This window comes from Pseudophryne corroboree, chromosome 9 (genome assembly GCF_028390025.1).
Source record: "Pseudophryne corroboree isolate aPseCor3 chromosome 9, aPseCor3.hap2, whole genome shotgun sequence".
Classification (NCBI taxonomy): domain Eukaryota; kingdom Metazoa; phylum Chordata; class Amphibia; order Anura; family Myobatrachidae; genus Pseudophryne; species Pseudophryne corroboree.
Window position 1 is genome coordinate 176646785 of NC_086452.1, and position 20894 is coordinate 176667678.

At 47.0% G+C, this 20894-nt stretch overlaps 1 protein-coding gene across 1 annotated transcript in view; it reads right to left on the reverse strand.

The window, feature by feature from the left end:
• CLCA4 (chloride channel accessory 4) overlaps positions 1-20894 on the reverse strand; it is a 162574-nt gene that overhangs the window by 73422 nt on the left and 68258 nt on the right. The window contains exon 8 of the mRNA XM_063941503.1: positions 12023-12203. Within this exon, the coding sequence (XP_063797573.1) occupies positions 12023-12203 (181 nt within the window). The remainder of the gene's footprint in view (positions 1-12022; positions 12204-20894) is intronic.

Below are 20894 nucleotides of genomic sequence, written 5' to 3' on the forward strand. Positions count from 1 at the left end.
GTCCACTTAACCACGGACATGTGGACAAGTGGAGCAGGGCAGACTCAGGACTATATGACTGTGACAGCCCACTGGGTAGATGTATTGACTCCCGCCGCAAGAACAGCAGCGGCGGCACCAGTAGCAGCATCTCGCAAATGCCAACTCTTTCCTAGGCAGGCTACGCTTTGTATCACCGCTTTCCAGAATACGCACACAGCTGAAAACCTCTTACGGCAACTGAGGAAGATCATCGCAGAATGGCTTACCCCAATTGGACTCTCCTGTGGATTTGTGGCATCGGACAACGCCAGCAATATTGTGTGTGCATTAAATCTGGGCAAATTCCAGCACGTCCCATGTTTTGCACATACCTTGAATTTGGTGGTGCAGAATTATTTAAAAAATGACAGGGGCGTGCAAGAGATGCTGTCGGTGGCCAGAAGAATTGCGGGACACTTTCGGCGTACAGGCACCACGTACAGAAGACTGGAGCAACACCAAAAACGCCTGAACCTGCCCTGCCATCATCTGAAGCAAGAAGTGGTAACGAGGTGGAATTCAACCCTCTATATGCTTCAGAGGTTGGAGGAGCAGCAAAAGGCCATTCAAGCCTATACAACTGACCACGATATAGGAGGTGGAATGCACCTGTCTCAAGCGCAGTGGAGAATGATTTCAACGTTGTGCAAGTTTCTGCAACCTTTTGAACTTGCCACACATGAAGTCAGTTCAGACACTGCCAGCCTGAGTCAGGTCATTCCCCTCATCAGGCTTTTGCAGAAGAAGCTGGAGACATTGAAGGAGGAGCTAACACTGAGCGATTCCGCTAGGCATGTGGGACTTGTGGATGGAGCCCTTAATTCGCTTAACAAGGATTCACGGGTGGTCAATCTGTTGAAATCAGAGCACTACATTTTGGCCACCGTGCTCGATCCTAGATTTAAAACCTACGTTGTATCTCTCTTTCCGGCAGACACAAGTCTGCAGGGGTTCAAAGAACTGCTGGTGAGAAAATTGTCAAGTCAAGCGGAACGTGACCTGTCAACATCTCCTCCTTCACATTCTCCCGCAACTGGGGGTGCGAGGAAAAGGCTCAGAATTCCGAGCCCACCCGCTGGCGGTGATGCAGGGCAGTCTGGAGCGACTGCTGATGCTGACATCTGGTCCGGACTGAAGGACCTGCCAACGATTACGGACATGTCGTCTACTGTCACTGCATATGATTCTCTCCCCATTGAAAGAATGGTGGAGGATTATATGAGTGACCGCATCCAAGTAGGCACGTCAGACAGTCCGTACGTATACTGGCAGGAAAAAGAGGCAATTTGGAGGCCCTTGCACAAACTGGCTTTATTCTACCTAAGTTGCCCTCCCACAAGTGTGTACTCCGAAAGAGTGTTTAGTGCCGCCGCTCACCTTGTCAGCAATCGGCGTACAAGGTTACTTCCAGAAAATGTGGAGAAGATGATGTTCATTAAAATGAATTATAATCAATTCCTCCATGGAGACATTCACCAGCAGCAATTGCCTCCACAAAGTACACAGGGAGCTGTGATGGTGGATTCCAGTGGGGACGAATTGATAATCTGTGAGGAGGGGGATGTACACGGTGATGAATCGGAGGATGATGATGAGGTGGACATCTTGCCTCTGTAGAGCCAGTTTGTGCAAGGAGAGATTGATTGCTTCTTTTTTGGTGGGGGTCCAAACCAATCCGTCATTTCAGTCACAGTCATGTGGCAGACCCTGTCACTGAAATGATGGGTTGGTTAAAGTGTGCATGTCCTGTTTATACAACATAAGGGTGGGTGGGAGGGCCCAAGGACAATTCCATCTTGCACCTCTTTTTTCTTTAATTTTTCTTTGCGTCATGTGCTGTTTGGGGAGTGTTTTTTGGAAGGGCCATCCTGCGTGACACTGCAGTGCCACTCCTAGATGGGCCAGGTGTTTGTGTCGGCCACTAGGGTCGCTTATCTTAGTCACACAGCTACCTCATTGCGCCTCTTTTTTTTCTTCTTTGCGTCATGTGCTGTTTGGGGAGTATTTTTTGGAAGGGCCATCCTGCGTGACACTGCAGTGCCACTCCTAGATGGGCCAGGTGTTTGTGTCGGCCACTAGGGTCACTTATCTTAGTCACACAGCTACCTCATTGCGCCTCTTTTTTTTTCTTCTTTGCGTCATGTGCTGTTTGGGGAGTATTTTTTGGAAGGGCCATCCGGCCTGACACTGCAGTGCCACTCCTAGATGGGCCAGGTGTTTGTGTCGGCCACTAGGGTCGCTTAGCTTACTCACACAGCTACCTCATTGCGCCTCTTTTTTTCTTTGCGTCATGTGCTGTTTGGGGAGTGTTTTTTGGAAGGGCCATCCTGCGTGACACTGCAGTGCCACTCCTAGATGGGCCAGGTGTTTGTGTCGGCCACTTGGGTCGCTGAGCTTAGTCATCCAGCGACCTCGGTGCAAATTTTAGGACTAAAAATAATATTGTGAGGTGTGAGGTGTTCAGAATAGACTGAAAATGAGTGGAAATTATGGTTATTGAGGTTAATAATACTTTGGGATCAAAATGACCCCCAAATTCTATGATTTAAGCTGTTTTTTAGGGTTTTTTGAAAAAAACACCCGAATCCAAAACACACCCGAATCCGACAAAAAAAATTCGGTGAGGTTTTGCCAAAACGCGTTCAAACCCAAAACACGGCCACGGAACTGAACCCAAAACCAAAACACAAAACACGAAAAATTTCCGGTGCACATCCCTAGGGAGCACATGGTGCTGTTTTGATATGGTTTGGATATATTTTCATTTTGTTAGGACATTCAGGGTATTTCAATAAATGGTGACAGAGGTGAGCGAAAGAGACAGACAGGGGGACAGAGATCATAAAGAGAAAGATGGGGAGAAGGGACAGAAATTAGGTAGAGATGGGGGAAAATGATTGAGAGACAGAGGGGAGGGAGCAAATATGAAAGATACAGATGTGCTGCAAGGTGGATGGCAGTGAAAGAGAGAAATAAACGCCAATACTGGGCAACGTAGCCATCAAGCCAGCCCCTGACTGGTCCAAAATGATAACATGGACTAGAGATGTGTGCCGGACCATTTTTGTTGGTTTGAGTTCTAATTTGTCATCTGGTTTTGGATATCGACTATGGCTGGTTTGGGATTTTTTTTTAAAGTGTACAAAAAAAGCTAAATTCACATAATTTGCCCCTTATTTTTTTTCCTAGAGTATAATTAACCTCAATAACATTCATGAATTATGAAACGTTTCATGATTGACTTCGATACTGTATACTGAAACCAAAGGGCCTAAATATTGACAATGAAATTACAGTAGGTCCATTATTTACTAGAGATGAGCGGGTTCGGTTCATCGAGATCCGAACCCCCCCGAACTTCACGTGGTTTATACGGGTCCGAGGTAGCCTCGGTTCTTTCCGCCTAACATGCAAAACCTGAACGGGGAAAACGTCATCATCCCGCTGTCAGATTCTCGCGAGATTTGGATTCCATATAAAGAGCCGCTCGTCGCCGCCATTTTCACTTGTGCATTGTCGATTGAGCGGAGAGGACATGGCTACGTTCTCTGCCTAAAAAGCTCAATATCTGTGCTCAGTGTGCTGCATTGTGGGGACCAGTATATAGTAGTACAGTGCTGCATTGTGACCACCAGTATATAGTAGTACAGTACAGTTGTCCATTGCTGTATCTTGCAGCTCCGTGTCAGACTCAGTTCTATTCTCTGGATCAGTGCTCAATATCTGTGCTGTATTGTGGGGACCAGTATATAGTAGTACAGTGCTGCATTGTGGTGACCACCAGTATATAGTAGTACAGTACAGTAGGCCATAGCATTATCTTGCAGCTCCGTGTCAGACTCAGTTCTATTCTCCTGATCAGAGCTCAATATCTGTGCGGCATTGTGGGGACCAGTACTGTATATAGTAGTACAGTGCTGCATTGTGACCACCAGTATATAGTAGCATAATACAGTTGTCCATTGCTGTATTTTGCAGCTCCGTGTCACACTCAGTTCTATTCTCCGGATCAGTGCTCAATATCTGTGCTGCATTGTGGGGACCAGTACTGTATATAGTAGTACAGTGCTGCATTGTGACCACCAGTATATAGTAGTACAGTACAGTTGTCCATTGCTGTATCTTGCAGCTCCGTGTCAGACTCAGTTCTATTCTCTGGATCAGTGCTCAATATCTGTGCTGCATTGTGGGGACCAGTATATAGTAGTATAGTGCTGCATTGTGACCACCAGTATATAGTAGTACAGTACAGTAGGCAATAGCATTATCTTGCAGCTCCGTCTCAGACTCAGTTCTATTTTCCGGATCAGTGCTCAATATCTTTGCTGCATTGTGGGGACCAGTATATAGTAGTACAGTGCTGCATTGTGACCACCAGTATATAGTAGTACAGTACAGTTGTCCATTGCTGTATCTTGCAGCTCCGTGTCAGACTCAGTTCTATTCTCCGGATCAGTGCTCAATATCTGTGCTGCATTGTGGGGACCAGTATATAGTAGTATAGTGCTGCATTGTGACCACCAGTATATAGTAGTACAGTACAGCAGGCCATAGCATTATCTTGCAGCTCCGTCTCAGACTCAATTCTATTCTCCGGATCAGTGCTCAATATCTTTGCTGCATTGTGGGGACCAGTATACTACAGTACAATAGTCCAGTGCTGTTCTCGCTGCTCAGTGTCAGTTCTCCGTAGTATCATCAGTGATCAGTATAATCAGTTCTCAGTATAATCAGTGCGCTGTTAGACGTGCGCCCATTTTCCGCCATTAGTGCATTGGGATTTAGACAATTTATGAAGTTATTGTGTCCCCGGTACAAAATCCCATCTAGATTCCACTTCACTAGGCAGGCGACAGCGAGATTTTACCAATTAATATCAGTGATTTATAATTATTAATTACAGTGATCTTGCCAAATAATTCCAGTGATTTTGTCATTTTCTTCCAGTGATTTGGACCAATAATACCATTGATTAGAACGAATAATTCCAGTGATTTTGTCATTTTCTTCCAGTGATTTGGACCAATAATACCATTGATTAGAATGAATAATTCCTGTGATTTTGTCATTTTCTTCCAGTGATTTGGACCAATAATACCATTGATTAGAACAAATAATTCCTGTGATGTTGAGGTGTTTGGGTCGCTTAGCTTAGCCATCCAGCGACCACAGTGCACCTCTTTTTCTCTTTTCTTTGCATCATGTGCTGTTTGGGGACTATTTTTTTAAGTGCCATCCTGTCTGACACTTCCGTATATGTCCAGTGGTACTGCCATTTGATATAATTCCCGACATTACTGCCATTTAATTCCAGTGATTTTGTCATTTTCTTCCAGTGATTTGGACCAATGATACCATTGATTTGAACGAATAATTCCTGTGATTTTGTCATTTTCTTCCAGTGATTTGGACCAATAATACCATTGATTAGAACGAATAATTCCAGTGATATTGAGGTGTTTGTGTCGCTTAGCTTAGCCATCCAGCGACCACAGTGCACCTCTTTTTCTCTTTTCTTTGCATCATGTGCTGTTTGGGGACTATTTTTTTGAAGTGCCATCCTGTCTGACACTGCAGTGCCACTCCTAGATGGGCCAGGTGTTTGTGCCGGCCACTTGGGTCGCTTAGCTTAGTCATCCAGCGACCTCGGTGCAAATTTTAGGACAAAAAATAATATTGTGAGGTGTGAGGTGTTCAGAATAGACTGGAAATGAGTGTAAATTATGGTTATTGAGGTTAATAATACTATGGGATCAAAATTACCCCCAAATTCTATGATTTAAGCTGTTTTTGAGGGTTTTTAAAAATAAAAAAACACCCGAATCCAAAACACACCCGAATCCGCCAAAAATTTTTAAGGGAGGTTTTGCCAAAACGCGTCCGAATCCAAAACACATCTGCGGATCCAAATCCAAAACCAAAACCCAAAAATTTCCGGTGCACATCACTATTATTTACCAATAAATACTCACATATACCCATAGAGAAGGGCCGACACACTGGACCTCTACACCCACTCAACTCGCTTATGTCTCTAAATTTGTCAGATGAACCCACTGCATGTACATGGACTACACTGCCCTAACCTTTTAACACAGTGGGCAAAAGACACCGATAATCCTAGTAGTTGCATTGTACAAGTCACAGAATTTAGGGACCTAATGCTGATGTACTGTACATATCTAAACTCTGTTACTATTTAATTAAAGGTTTGTTAACAGTAGCACAACTCATTAACCCACAATACAACAATAATATATATATTTGTTTAAACAAAGCAAACTACAGGAAACAAGCAACTGAATAAAGGTCTAAGAACCAATTGGAAGTCCAGCTAAGAATGATTAAAAGATGAATCATCCAATGGAATGAACTATGTGAGAACCAATCACGAGAAACACCCTTCCCAAGATGGTGGATTTGTAGAGATGTGCCCTGTATCACAGGGCACATCAGAGCAGTGGCGTAGTGCAGGGGATCTGCGTCCCCTGCAAGGTGCGGCGGTGGCCGGCGCTGGGGCGGTGTGTCTGTCCCCAGTGCCGGTCAAGAAGCGGTGGTGGGCAGCGTTTCAAACTTGGCGCCAATCTGGCCGCCAATGAGAAGCGCTGACCGCGTCAATTCAAATACGGCACCGCGATTGGCTCGCGGGGTGCCGGGCAATCGGAAGAGGGCGCGGTGAGCCGATTGGCACTCGCCGCGTCATAGGCCCCGCTTCCGGCATCTGACGTCAGATGCCGGGCGGGAGCCGAAGTCAGAAGAAGCCGCGCCGAAGAGCGGTGAAGAGTCGGGCGGCACCATGAAGAAGAGGATGTCGCGGCGGGAGGTCCTGAGGCTGCGGAACAGGCCAGAAGACGCCGGGCTCCTGGAAGAAGATGTCCAGCGGTGGCTGGACGTGGAAAGCGACGGCGCCGCTGCTGCAGAAGAGTGAAGAGGAGCGCCAGAGAGGTCATCAGGGGTAGGAAGCGAAAGAGCTAACGAAGCTCCCCCCTGGTGCCTCTCCCATCGGTACAGGTAGGCCCTCGGTGAGGGCGCCTGTCACTCCCCTCTCTCCTCCCTAGACCACCGGGTGTTCGGGCATTAGGTCCGTGGGCACAGTCAGGCCACAGGCCTGTGGCGCTGTAGGCGGGTACTAGGCCCGTGGGCAATATCAGGCCTTAGGCCTGTGGGTTATTAGAGGGCATTAGGCCCTAGTTCAGTTTGGCCGTCAGGTATATAAGGTGACCCTGGGCATTAGGCCCAAGTCACCCAACTGGCCTCTGTTAGGCGGGCGCTAGGCCCATGGGAAAAAGTCAGGCCTCTGGTCTTTGCACAGTCAGGGGGCGTTAGGCCCAGTAAATAAGTGGTCCTCCAGGTGAATAAGGGTGGTACTGGGCGCTAGGCCCAGGCCACTCCAACTTGACTAATGTAGGCAGGCCCAAAGGCCTGAGCCCCATAAGGCGCCTACCCCCCAGAGAGCAGGTAGGGATTTAAAGGGACAGCACCGTTTAATCTTGTACTCTGATATCGTTATGCGTGTTGTTACCGTGCAGGGCAAAGTGTTTGTTTTAAAGTTTGTGCATAGTTTGTGTTGCACCACACACACAAGCTAGTTTGAGGGCTCTGTTCATGTAGCTAGTGTAGCGGACGCACACTAGGGTAGTTCTTGGGCCTGCACGGCTGTTTTCTCTTTACCTCCTTACAAGGACCTGTAAGTGGAGAAGATCGGAGTGCAAGACTTGTGAAGGTGAGTAACATCTGTCCGAGTGTTCCTTTTGCGTGTGTTTATCTGTCTCTCTTCATTCAGGGCGAACGGTGAACCTTGCACGCAGGTGCAAGGTTGAATTTACACCTGGTGCGAGAGTACCGATAGGTGAAATTCGGGCTCTGAGGCCGTGCGCTCAGGATGACCTTCACCTAGCCCGAAAGCTCTATTTTTCTGTTTCGAAGGGCGCTTCGGTTAACAGTTAGGAGGAACGGCACTTAGCAATCTCCTTCCCCCTAGGTCATCGTGTCCGGGTCCAACTGAAGATTTCCAGGTCCGCTGAAGGTTCCGGTTCCTGAAGGTGAGAGAGTGTGGCGCCTGGTAAGTAGTGAGTCTACCCCTGCACGGCAGCAGGCACTACACCGCACAGCCACCCTCTTACAGATTAACCCTTATATACATGAAACAAACAGCCACAATCACCTAAATTTTCCATAAGAAGGACCAGTAGGTCCAAAACGCACTGGAGAGAACCACAAGTACCACAATACCTACTACACAAGTGCAAATGCTGGAAGCACCGCCGCTGAAATAGATACCACACCATTCACGGCCGGGATCGAGATCGCGACCATGTGACCAGCCACAAACCCCGTAACCAGAAGGTAGTCTCTGGCTTCCAGGGACAGAAGAAGAGTGAAGTTGCACAGCAGGAGGGAGGAGGTGAGTACTCGTAGAATGAAGGGGTTACCCGGTAGAATTTTTCATAAGAGCCAAAGCCAGGACATCCCCTCCCCATGCTGAGCCCCGCTGCACAGGTGTTACACGCTTCAGGGTACATCTTGTAAGACAAAACACAGAGAACCATCAGCAATGCAGCTGGGAATAAATCCGGGAGCCACAACTCTCCCTACCTAGGCCTGCACCCACCCCCCTTCTTACCTGGATAGCTCACGCAACCCATTGGTATCCGTGGACAAAGATACATAGATGGAGAAGCGGGGCGCCACACTGCAGCATTTGCACAAACCAAACAGAATATTCCAATTTCTCTAACACCAAGGAACAGAAACTTTCCCTATATTCATGGACTGAGACTACTGCACCATAACTGTATATTAGGTACGGTCAAGTATATTTCAATACATTTACTGCAATACTGCAAAGTCTGCAATACTCTCAATATTGCTATTAGCTATCAAGATACTGACCCCGGAATCCCAACCACTCCCAATGCTGCCAGCTGGAATGCCAGCTAACAGGGGCTATTCCCACTCGTGGGTGTCCACGACACCTATAGAGTGGGAATAGAACCTGTTGTGAGCGCAGCGAGCAACCGAGCCTGCTGCTTGGCGAGTGACTGAGAGCTTGTGGAAGGACACAGTGACTGAGAGCTTGTGGAAGGACACAGTGACTGAGAGCTTGTGGATGGATATAGTGACTGAGAGCTTGTGGAAGGAGACAGTGACTGAGAGCTTGTGGAAGGACATAGTGACTGAGAGCTTGTGGATGGATATAGTGACTGAGAGCTTGTGGATGGACACAGTGACTGAGAGCTTGTGGATGGACACAGTGACTGAGAGCTTGTGGAAGGACACAGTGACTGAGAGCTTGTGGAAGGACACAGTGACTGAGAGCTTGTGGGTGGATATAGTGACTGAGAGCTTGTGGAAGGACACAGTGACTGAGAGCTTGTTGATGGATATAGTGACTGAGAGCTTGTGGATGGACACAGTGACTGAGAGCTTGTGGAAGGACACAGTGACTGAGAGCTTGTGGAAGGACACAGTGACTGAGAGCTTGTGGAAGGACACAGTGACTGAGAGCTTGTGGATGGATATAGTGACTGAGAGCTTGTGGATGGACACAGTGACTGAGAGCTTGTGGAAGGACACAGTGACTGAGAGCTTGTGGAAGGACACAGTGACTGAGAGCTTGTGGATGGATATAGTGACTGAGAGCTTGTGGATGGACACAGTGACTGAGAGCTTGTGGAAGGACACAGTGACTGAGAGCTTGTGGAAGGACACAGTGGGGGTAATTCCAAGTTGATCGCAGCAGGAATTTTTTTTGCATTTGGGCAAAACCATGTGCACTGCAGGGGGGGGGCAGATATAACATTTGCAGAGAGAGTTAGATTTGGGTGGGTTATTTTGTTTCTGTGCAGGGTAAATACTGGCTGCTTTATTTTTACACTGCAATTTAGATTGCAGATTGAACTCACCACACCCAAATCTATCTCTCTCTGCACATGTTATACCTGCCTCCCCTGCAGTGCACATGGTTTTGCCCAACTGCTACAAAATTTCCTGCTGCGATCGACTTGGAATTACCCCCAGTGACTGAGTGCTTGTGGATGGATATAGTGACTGAGAGCTTGTGGATGGACATAGTGACTGACAGCTTTGGGCTGGACACAGCAGAGCACAGCACAACTCACAGCAGTGTGCTTGAAGTGAAATGGTGCCTAGTAACTAACTGTCTTTTATAGAATCCAAAACCTGTGAGAATCCAACACTGGGAGGATAACATTTAGCGTTTATCTGGAATCTGAGTCTGGCGGAAAAACCTGAGTAGACTGAGCAGTTTGGATTTTAGGTAATCCACACCACTCATCTCTGGCATGGACTAATCTTCTTCAACAAATTTTCTTTGATCATAACTTGGACCAGGTAGTAGCTCAACTATAAGCTGAGAAAGATTCTATGACAATATAACAATACTGAAATGCACAGCCCTTATTAGTAACAAAAAAAACAAACCTATAATTATTTGTTCTCTGAGCTAAGATCTAATCATTCCTATAAATGAGTGTTGCACAATGAACTTAGGGGGTAATTCTGAGTTGATCGCAGCAGGAATTTTGGGGGTAATTCCAAGTTGATCGCAGCAGGAATTTAGTTAGCAATTGGGCAAAACCATGTGCACTGCAGGGTAGGCAGATATAACATGTGTAGAGAGAGTTAGATTTGGGTGGGTTATTTTGTTTCTGTGCAGGGTAAATACTGGCTGCTTTATTTTTACACTGCAATTTAGATTGCAGATTGAACACACCCCACCCAAATTTAACTCTCTCTGCACATGTTAAATCTGCCTCCCCTGCAGTGCACATGGTTTTGCCCAATTGCTAACAAAAATCCTGCTGCGATCAACTTGGAATTACACCCTTTGTTAGCAGCTGGGCAAAACCATGTGCACTGCAGGGGAGGCAGATATAACATGTGCAGAGAGAGTTAGATTTGGGTGTGGTGTGTTCAATCTGCAATCTAAATTGCAGGGTAAAAATAAAGCAGCTAGTATTTACCCTGCACAGAAACAAAATAACCCACCCAAATCTATCTCTCTCTGCACGTTATATCTGCCTCCCCTGCAATGCACATGGTTTTGCCCAACTGCTAACAAAACTCCTGCTGCGATCAACTCAGAATTACCCCCCCATGGGGGGGTAATTCCAAGTTGATCGCAGCAGGAAATTTTTTAGCAGTTGGGCAAAACCATGTGCACTGCAGGGGAGGCAGATATAACATGTACAGAGAGAGTTAGATTTGGGTGTGTTATTTTGTTTCTGTGCAGAGTAAATACTGGCTGCTTTATTTTTACACTGCAATTTAGATTTCAGATTGAACACACCCCACCCAAATCTAACTCTCTCTGCACATGTTATATCTGCCAACCCTGCAGTGCACATGGGGGGTCATTCTAACCTGATCGCATGCTGCTGTTTTTCACAGTGGTGCTATAATTTCTGAAGTACGCCTGCACATGGGTCGCAATGTGCAGGTGTGTCGGCCGCTAGCGATGGCTGTCGCTGGGGAGCGACAAAACTAAAGAAGAAAGCGTTCGCACCCATGAACACAAGAAGATTGACAGGAAGAGGCCATCCGGAGGCGTCAACTGACCATTTTGGGAGCATCTGTGCGAACGCAGGCGTGCACAGCTGTTTCCAGGGAGGGATCCTGACGTCAGCTCCGTCCTGGATCATCACAGCAGGTGAGTAAGTGCTGAGCTGTGCAGAGACAGCACAAACTTTTGTTTGTGCAGCTCTCTGCACAAGTGTTTGCAGCCGTGCACATCGAATGCCCCCTACCCTGTAGGCGGCGACTACCTGATCGTAGCAGTGCTAACAACAGACTGCGTGCGATCAGGTTGGAATGACCCCCATGGTTTTGCCTAACTGCTAACAAATGTGCTGCTGCGATCAACTCTCAATTAGGCCCTCAGTCAGGTATATACTGTACATACCTGTATTTAAACAACTGAAGAATTATTTGAAAACGTCTGTGGATTTATACAATTATTTGGCAAAGTTTGAAAATGTACCTGTATCTTTTGCAATTTCTTTAAGGTTTGGTTCTTCAGCTAATCCCAGGAATATTACATGAATAACTGCTCCACTGTTAATTATTTCAGAGAAACAAAGTCTGGTATCATAATTGTCTTCTCCATCTGATAGTAATAGTATTTCAGTGCCAGCTGCTGAACCAGAGTTTCCTTTATTTACCTGGGCAACAAAAACAGCATGTATAATAGAGATATAGCAATAAATGGAAATGATCTACTTACTTTACAATTTTTTGTGGCAATGTCCAAAATGAAAATAAATTTTTAAAAGTTAAAGCAAAACCAGTTCTGGTAACATTTAAAGTAACACAAAGACAACAGTCATGATTTGATACATTTGAATATTAAAGATGAGCGGGTTCGTTTCTCTGAGACCCAAACCCCCCAAAATTCATGTTCCGAGCCCAGCTCGGGACTTTCCGAAAGACTCGGAAACCAGAACGAGGCAAAACGTCATCATCCCGCTGTTAGATTCTCGCGGGTTTTGGATTCCCTATAAACAGCCGCGCACTGCCGCCATTTTCACTCCGGACTTGGAGAGTGAGGGAGACAGACCTCTGTCTCTCTGTGGGTGGTGGAGTTAGGTGGGATTAGCGTATGTTCTGTAGGGGTGCTGCTGCAGTCACTGTGGTGTACCTGTGCTGTGTTAGGGGTGCTGTCCTGGCTCTCACTGGTGTTTCATGTGCTGTTACGGGTGCTGCAGCTGTATATGGGTATTGCTGTCCTGGCTGTCACTGTGTTGTACAGGGGGCAGGGGTACTGTCCTCCTGTATGCTGTAAAATATAGGGTTACTGCTGTTAAAATAACTGGCCCTATATGCTGTAAAAATTCAGGGGTGCAGTTGTTAAAAATTAAAAGCACACTGGTCCTGTATGCTGTAAAAATATAGGGGTGCTGATGTTAAAATAATATTACACTGGCCCTGTATGCTGTAAAAATTCAGGGGTGCAGTTGTTAAAAATTAAAAGCACACTGGTCCTGTATGCTGTAAAAATATAGGGGTGCTGCTGTTAAATTAATATTACACTGGCCCTGTAGGCTGTAAAAATTCAAGGGTGCAGTTGTTAAAATAAAAGTACACTGGTCCTGTATGCTGTAAATATACAGCGGTGCTGTGAAAATAAAAGGGCACTATTCTGATGCTGTAATAATAAAGGGGTGTAGTCCTGTGAAATGGAGAACAACAATTTAGAGGAAAACATAGTGGAAGATCAGGAACCACTTCCATTTCCTAGTACTAGTACTAAGCTGCTACTTCCACCAGTCATGACATTGATAATGCGATTCCATCAACGTCGTCTGCTAAGGCCAATGCCCAATGTCATAGTGGGCATGTAAAATCCAAGAAGCAAAAATTAATAATCAGAAAAATTTTTTTATCTGATAAGAAACGTAAAATTGGCAATATACCATTCATGACACGAAGTGGCAGGGAAAGTCTAAGGCCTTGGCCTATATTCTTGACTGGTGGTTCAGCTTCTCATGAGAATGGAAGCCCTCCTACCTCTAGAAAAATTTTAAAAATTAAGCTTGTTACAGCACAGGAACAAAACAACTGTGCATTCAGAGATATCACAAATCCCCAAGGAGAGTCCATGTGTGTCCGCAGTTACAATGTCTAGGCCTGACCTTCCCAAAACTGTATTGAAAGAGGAGGCTCCTGCCACCATTTGCACGCCCCCTGCAAGTGCTGGGAAGAGAACCAGTCCAGTTTCTGATATTGAGATTGAGGATGTCACTGTAGATGTACACCAGAATGAAGAAAATATTGGTGTAGCTGGCGCTGAGGAGGACGTTGACGATGAGGATTCTGATGGTGATGTGGTTTGTTTGACCAGTGGAGACAGTTGTTGTCCATGGGATGAGAAAGCCCATTGTCATGCCTGGTCAAAATACCAAAAACGCCAAGTCCTCGGTGTGGAATTATTTCTCCACAAATCCGGACAACAGGTGTCAAGCAGTGTGTTGCCTTTGTCAATCTATAATAAGGAGAGGTAAGGACATTAACCTCCTAGGAACATTCTCTCTTATACGCCACCTGCTGCGTATTCATCAGAAGTCAGTGTCAAGTTCAGAAACTTTGGGTAAGAGCGTAAGCAGTCCACTGACACCTAAATCCCTTCTTCCTGTTGTACCCAAGCTCCTGCAAGCCACACCACCAACTCCCTCAACGTCAATTTCCTCCTCAGTCAGAAGCGGAAGTAGTCCTGCAGGCCATGTCACTGGCATGACTGACGAGTCCTCTCTAAATCAGGATTGCTTCGGAGGATCCTTGAGTGGTATGCCTACTGCTGCTGCTGCAGCTCCTGTTGCTGCTGGGTGTCAATCATCATCCCAGAGGGGAAGTCGGAAGACCACTTGTACTACTTCAACTAAGCAATTGACTGTCCAACAGTCCTTTGCAAGGAAGATGAAATATGACAACAGTCACCCTGTTGCAAAGCGCATTACTGAGGCCATAACAACTATGCTGGTGTTAGACGTGAGTCCGGTATTTGCCATTAGTGCAGTGGGATTTAGACAGTTGATGGACGTACTGTGTCCCTGGTACCAAATTCTGTCTAGATTCCACTTTACTAGGTAAGCGATTCCTGGACTGTACAGGGACATTAAAAAAGTGTCCTCAGTGTCCTGAAAAATGCTGTTTTACCCAGTGTCCACTTAACCATGGACATGTGGACAAGTGAAGCAGGGCAAACTAAGGACTACATGACTGTGACAGCCCACTGGGTAAATGTACTGCCCCCCACAGCAACAACAGCAGCGGCACCAGTAGCAGCATCTCACAAACGCCAACTCGTTCTTAGGCAGGCTATGCTGTGTATCACCGGTTTCCATAAGAGTCACACCACTAACAACCTCTTACGGAAACTGAGAAACATTGCACAATGGCTTACTTCACTTAGACGCTCCTGGAGATTTGTGATGTCGGACAATGCCACCAATATTGTGCGTGCATTACATCTGGGCAAATTCCAGCACATCCCATGTTTTTGCACATACAATTAATTTGGTGGTGCAGATTTTTTTTTCAAAATGACAGGGGCATGCCAAAAAATTTCGGGCCACTTTCGACATTCAGTGACTGCTGGTGAGAAAATTGTCAACTCAAGTGGAATTTTCCCCCACAACTGGGGCTGCAAGGACAAGGATAAAATTTCCTAGGCCACCCACTGGCGTGGATGCAGGGCAGTCAGGAGCAAGTGTTGACATCTGGTCCGGACTGAAGGACCTGCCAATGATTACTGACATGTCTACTGTCACTGCATATGATGCTGTCACCATTGAAAGAATGGTGGAGGATTATATCGGTGACAGCATACAAGTAGGCATGTCAGACAGTCCGTATGTATACTGGCAGGAAAAAGAGGCAATTTGGAGGCCCTTGCACAAACTGGCTTTATTTTACCTAAATTGCCCCTCCCCCAGTGTGTACTCTGAAAGAGTGTTTAGTACAGCCAGTAACCTTGTCAGCGATTGGCGTAGGAGGTTACTTCCACAAAATTTGGAGAAGATGATGATCTTCATCAAAATTAATTTTCTCTATCGTCCTAGTGGATGCTGGGGTTCCTGAAAGGACCATGGGGAATAGCGGCTCCGCAGGAGACAGGGCACAAAAAAGTAAAGCTTTAGGATCAGGTGGTGTGCACTGGCTCCTCCCCCTATGACCCTCCTCCAAGCCTCAGTTAGATTTTTGTGCCCGGCCGAGAAGGGTGCAATCTAGGTGGCTCTCCTAAAGAGCTGCTTAGAAAAGTTTAGCTTAGGTTTTTTATTTTACAGTGAGTCCTGCTGGCAACAGGATCACTGCAACGAGGGACTTAGGGGAGAAGAAGTGAACTCACCTGCGTGCAGGATGGATTGGCTTCTTTGGCTACTGGACATTAGCTCCAGAGGGACGATCACAGGTACAGCCTGGATGGTCACCGGAGCCTCGCCGCCGGCCCCCTTGCAGATGCTGAAAAGAGAAGAAGGTCCAGAATCGGCGGCAGAAGACTCCTCAGTCTTCTTAAGGTAGCGCACAGCACTGCAGCTGTGCGCCATTGCTCTCAGCACACTTCACACGGCAGTCACTGAGGGTGCAGGGCGCTGGGAGGGGGGCGCCCTGGGAGGCAATGTAAACATATTTTTTGGCAAAAAATACCTCACATATAGCCTCCGGGGGCTATATGGAGATATTTAACCCCTGCCAGAATCCGTTGAAGAGCGGGAGACGAGCCCGCCGAAAAAGGGGCGGGGCCTATCTCCTCAGCACACAGCGCCATTTTCCCTCACAGAAAGGCTGGAGGGAAGGCTCCCAGGCTCTCCCCTGCACTGCACTACAGAAACAGGGTTAAAACAGAGAGGGGGGGCACTAATTTGGCGTTAGAAATATATAAAAAGATGCTATAAGGGAAAACACTTATATAAGGTTGTCCCTATATAATTATAGCGTTTTTTGGTGTGTGCTGGCAAACTCTCCCTCTGTCTCTCCAAAGGGCTAGTGGGTCCTGTCCTCTATCAGAGCATTCCCTGTGTGTGTGCTGTGTGTCGGTACGTGTGTGTCGACATGTATGAGGACGATGTTGGTGAGGAGGCGGAGCAATTGCCTGTAATGGTGATGTCACTCTCTAGGGAGTCGACACCGGAATGGATGGCTTATTTAGGGAATTACGTGATAATGTCAACACGCTGCAAGGTCGGTTGACGACATGAGACGGCCGACAAACAATTAGTACCGGTCCAGACGTCTCAAAAACACCGTCAGGGGTTTTAAAACGCCCGTTTACCTTAGTCGGTCGACACAGACACAGACACGGACACTGAATCCAGTGTCGACGGTGAATAAACAAACGTATTCCTTATTAGGGCCACACGTTAAGGGCAATGAAGGAGGTGTTACATATTTCTGATACTACAAGTACCACAAAAGAGGGTATTATGTGGGATGTGAAAAAACTACCTGTAGTTTTTCCTGAATCAGATAAATTAAATGAAGTGTGTGATGATGCGTGGGTTCCCCCCGATAGAAAATTATTGGCGGTATACCCTTTCCCGCCAGAAGTTAGGGCGCGTTGGGAAACACCCCTTAGGGTGGATAAGGCGCTCACACGCTTATCAAAACAAGTGGCGGTACCGTCTATAGATAGGGCCGTCCTCAAGGAGCCAGCTGACAGGAGGCTGGAAAATATCATATAAAAGTATATAAACACATACTGGTGTTATACTGCGACCAGCGATCGCCTCAGCCTGGATGTGCAGAGCTGGGGTGGCTTGGTCGGATTCCCTGACTAAAAATATTGATACCCTTGACAGGGACAGTATTTTATTGACTATAGAATGGACACGACAGTGGTCAGGTGATGCAGATTCCAAACGGCACAAAGGTGTATTGCCGTATAAAGGAAGAGGAGTTATTTGGGGTCGGTCCATCGGACTTGGTGGCCACGGCAACTGCTGGAAAATCCACCGTTTTTACCCTAAGTCACATCTCTGCAGAAAAAGACACCGTCTTTTCAGCCTCAGTCCTTTCGTCCCTATAAGAGTCATATTTGCCCAGGGATAGAGGAAAGGGAAGAAGACTGCAGCAGGCAGCCCATTCCCAGGAACAGAAGCCTTCCAAAACGTTTCCCCCTCGCAGGCTCCTGAAGTCTGCTTTACCAAGGTATCCCTCCGACAAGGAGGCAGTATGGGAAAAAATTCACAAGCTGTATTCCCAGCAGGTGATAATCAAATTACCCCTCCTACAACAAGGAAAGGGGTATTATTCCACACTATATTGTGGTATTGAAGCCAGAAGGCTAGGTGAGACCTATTCTAAATCTAAAAAAATTTGAACACTTACAAAGGTTCAAATCAAGATGGAGTCACTCAGAGCAGTGATAACGAACCAGGAAGAAGGGGACTATATAGTGTCCCGGGACATCAGGGATGCTTACCTCCATGTCCCAAATTTGCCTTTCTCACTAAGGGTACCTCAGGTTCGTGGTATAGAACTGTCACTGTCAGTTTCAGACGCTGCCGTTTGGATTGTCCACGGCACCCCGGGTCTTTACCAAGGTAATGGCCGAAATGATGATTCTTCTTCGAAGAAAAGGCGTCTTAATTACCCCTTACTTGGACGATCTCCTGATAAGGGCAAAGTCCAGGGAACAGTTGGAGGTCGGAGTAGCACTATCTCGGATACTGCTACAACAGCACGGATGGATTCTAAATATTCCAAAATCGCAGCTGATCCTGACGACACGTCTGCTGTGCCTAGGGATGATTCTGGACACAGTCCAGAAAAAGGTGTTTCTCCCGGAAGAGAAAGCCAGGGAGTTATCCGAGCTAGTCAAGAACCTCCTAAAACCAGGAAAAGTGTCAGTGCATCATTGCACAAGGGTCCTGGTAAAAATGGTGGCTTCCTACGAAGCAATTCCATTCGGCAGATTTCACGCAAGAACTTTTCAGTGGGATCTGCTGGACAAATGGTCCGGATCGCATCTTCAGATGCATCAGCGGATAACCCTATATCCAAGGACAAGGGTGTCTCTCCTGTGGTGGTTACAGAGTGCTCATCTTCTAGAGGGCCGCAGATTCGGCATTCAGGATTGGATGCTGGTGACCACGGAGGCCAGCCCGAGAGGCTGGGGAGCAGTCACACAAGAAAAAAATTTCCAGGGAGTGTGATCAAGTCTGGAGACTTTTCTCCACATAAATATACTGGAGCTAAGGGTAAATTTATAATGCTCTAAGCTTAGCAAGACCTCTGCTTCAAGGTCAGCCGGTATTGATCCAGTGGGAAAAACATCACGGCAGTCGCCCACGTAAACAGACAGGGCGGCACAAGAAGCAGGAGGGCAATGGCAAAAACTGCAAGGACTTTTCGCTGGGCGGAAAATCATGTGATAGCACTGTCAGCAGTGTTTCATTCCGGGAGTGGAAACTGGGAAGCAGACTTCCTCAGCAGGCACGACCTCCACCCGGGAGAGTGGAAACTTCATCGGGAAGTTTTTCCACATGATTGTGAACCGTTGGGAAATACCAAAGGTGGACATGATGGCGTTCCGTCTGAACAAAAAACGGGACAGGTATTGCGCCAGGTCAAGAGACCCTCAGGCAATAGCTGTGGACGTTCTGGTAACACCGTGGGTGTACCAGTCGGTGTATGTGTTCCCTCCTCTGCTTCTCATACCTAAGGTACTGAAAATTATAAGACGTAGAGGAGTAAGAACTGTACTCATGGCTCCGGATTGGCCAAGAAGGACTTGGTACCCGGAACTTCAAGAGATGCTCACAGAGGACTTATGGCCTCTGCCGCTAAGAAGGGACTTGCTTCAGCAAGTACCATGTCTGTTCCAAGACTTACCGCAGCTGCGTTTGACGGCATGGCGGTGGAACGCCGGATCCTAAGGGAAAAAGGCATTCCGGAAGAGGTCATTCCTACCCTGGTCAAAGCCAGGAAGGAGGTGACCGCACAACATTATCACCACATGTGGCGAAAATATGTTGCGTGGTGTGAGGCCAGGAAGGCCCCACGAAGAAATTTCAACTCGGTCGATTCCTGCATTTCCTGCAAACAGGAGTGTCTATGGGCCTCAAATTGGGGCCCATTAAGGTTCAAATTTCGGCCCTGTCGATTTTCTTCCAGAAAGAATTGGCTTCAGTTCCTGAAGTCCAGAAGTTTGTCAAGGCAGTATTGCATATACAACCCCCTTTTGTGCCTCCAGTGGCACTGTGGGATCTCAACGTAGTTCTGGGATTCCTCAAATCACATTGGTTTAAAACCAGTCAAATCTGTGGATTTGAAGCATCTCACATGAAAAGTGACCATGCTCTTGGCTCTGGCCTGGGCCAGGCGAGTGTCAAATTGGGGGGTTTTTTCTCAAAAAAAGCCCATATCTATTTGTCTATTCGGACAGGGCAGAGCTGCGGACTCGTCCCCAGTTCTCTCCCTAAGGTGGTGTCAGTGTTTCACCTGAACCAGCTTATTGTGGTGCCTTGCGCCTACTAGGGACTTGGAGGACTCCAAGTTGCTGGATGTTGTCAGGGCCCTGAAAGTATAGGTTCCAGGACGGCTGGAGTCAGGAAAACTGACTTGCTGTTATCCTGTATGCACCCAACAAACTGGGTGCTCTTGCTTCTAAGCAGACTATTGCTAGTTGGATGTGTAATACAATTCAGCTTGCACATTCTGTGGCAGGCCTGCCACAGCCAAAATATGTAAATGCCCATTCCACAAGGAAGGTGGGCTCATCTTGGGCAGCTGCCCGAGGGGTCTCGGCTTTACAACTTTGCCGAGCGGCTATTTAGTCAGGGGCAAACACGTTTGTAAAATCCTACAAATTTGATACCCTGGCTAAGGAGGACCTGGAGTTCTCTCATTCGGTGCTGCAGAGTCATCCGCACTCTCCCGCCCGTTTGGGAGCTTTGGTATAATCCCCATGGTCCTTTCAGGAACCCCAGCATCCACTAGGACGATAGAGAAAATAAGAATTTACTTACCGATAATTCTATTTCTCGGAGTCCGTAGTGGATGCTGGGCGCCCATCCCAAGTGCGGATTATCTGCATTACTTGTACATAGTTACAAAAATCGGGTTATTATTGTTGTGAGCCATCTTTTCAGAGGCTCCGCTGTTATCATACTGTTAACTGGGTTCAGATCACAGGTTGTACAGTGTGATTGGTGTGGCTGGTATGAGTCTTACCCGGGATTCAAAATCCTTCCTTATTGTGTACGCTCGTCCGGGCACAGTATCCTAACTGAGGCTTGGAGGAGGGTCATAGGGGGAGGAGCCAGTGCACACCACCTGATCCTAAAGCTTTACTTTTTTGTGCCCTGTCTCCTGCGGAGCCGCTATTCCCCATGGTCCTTTCAGGAACCCCAGCA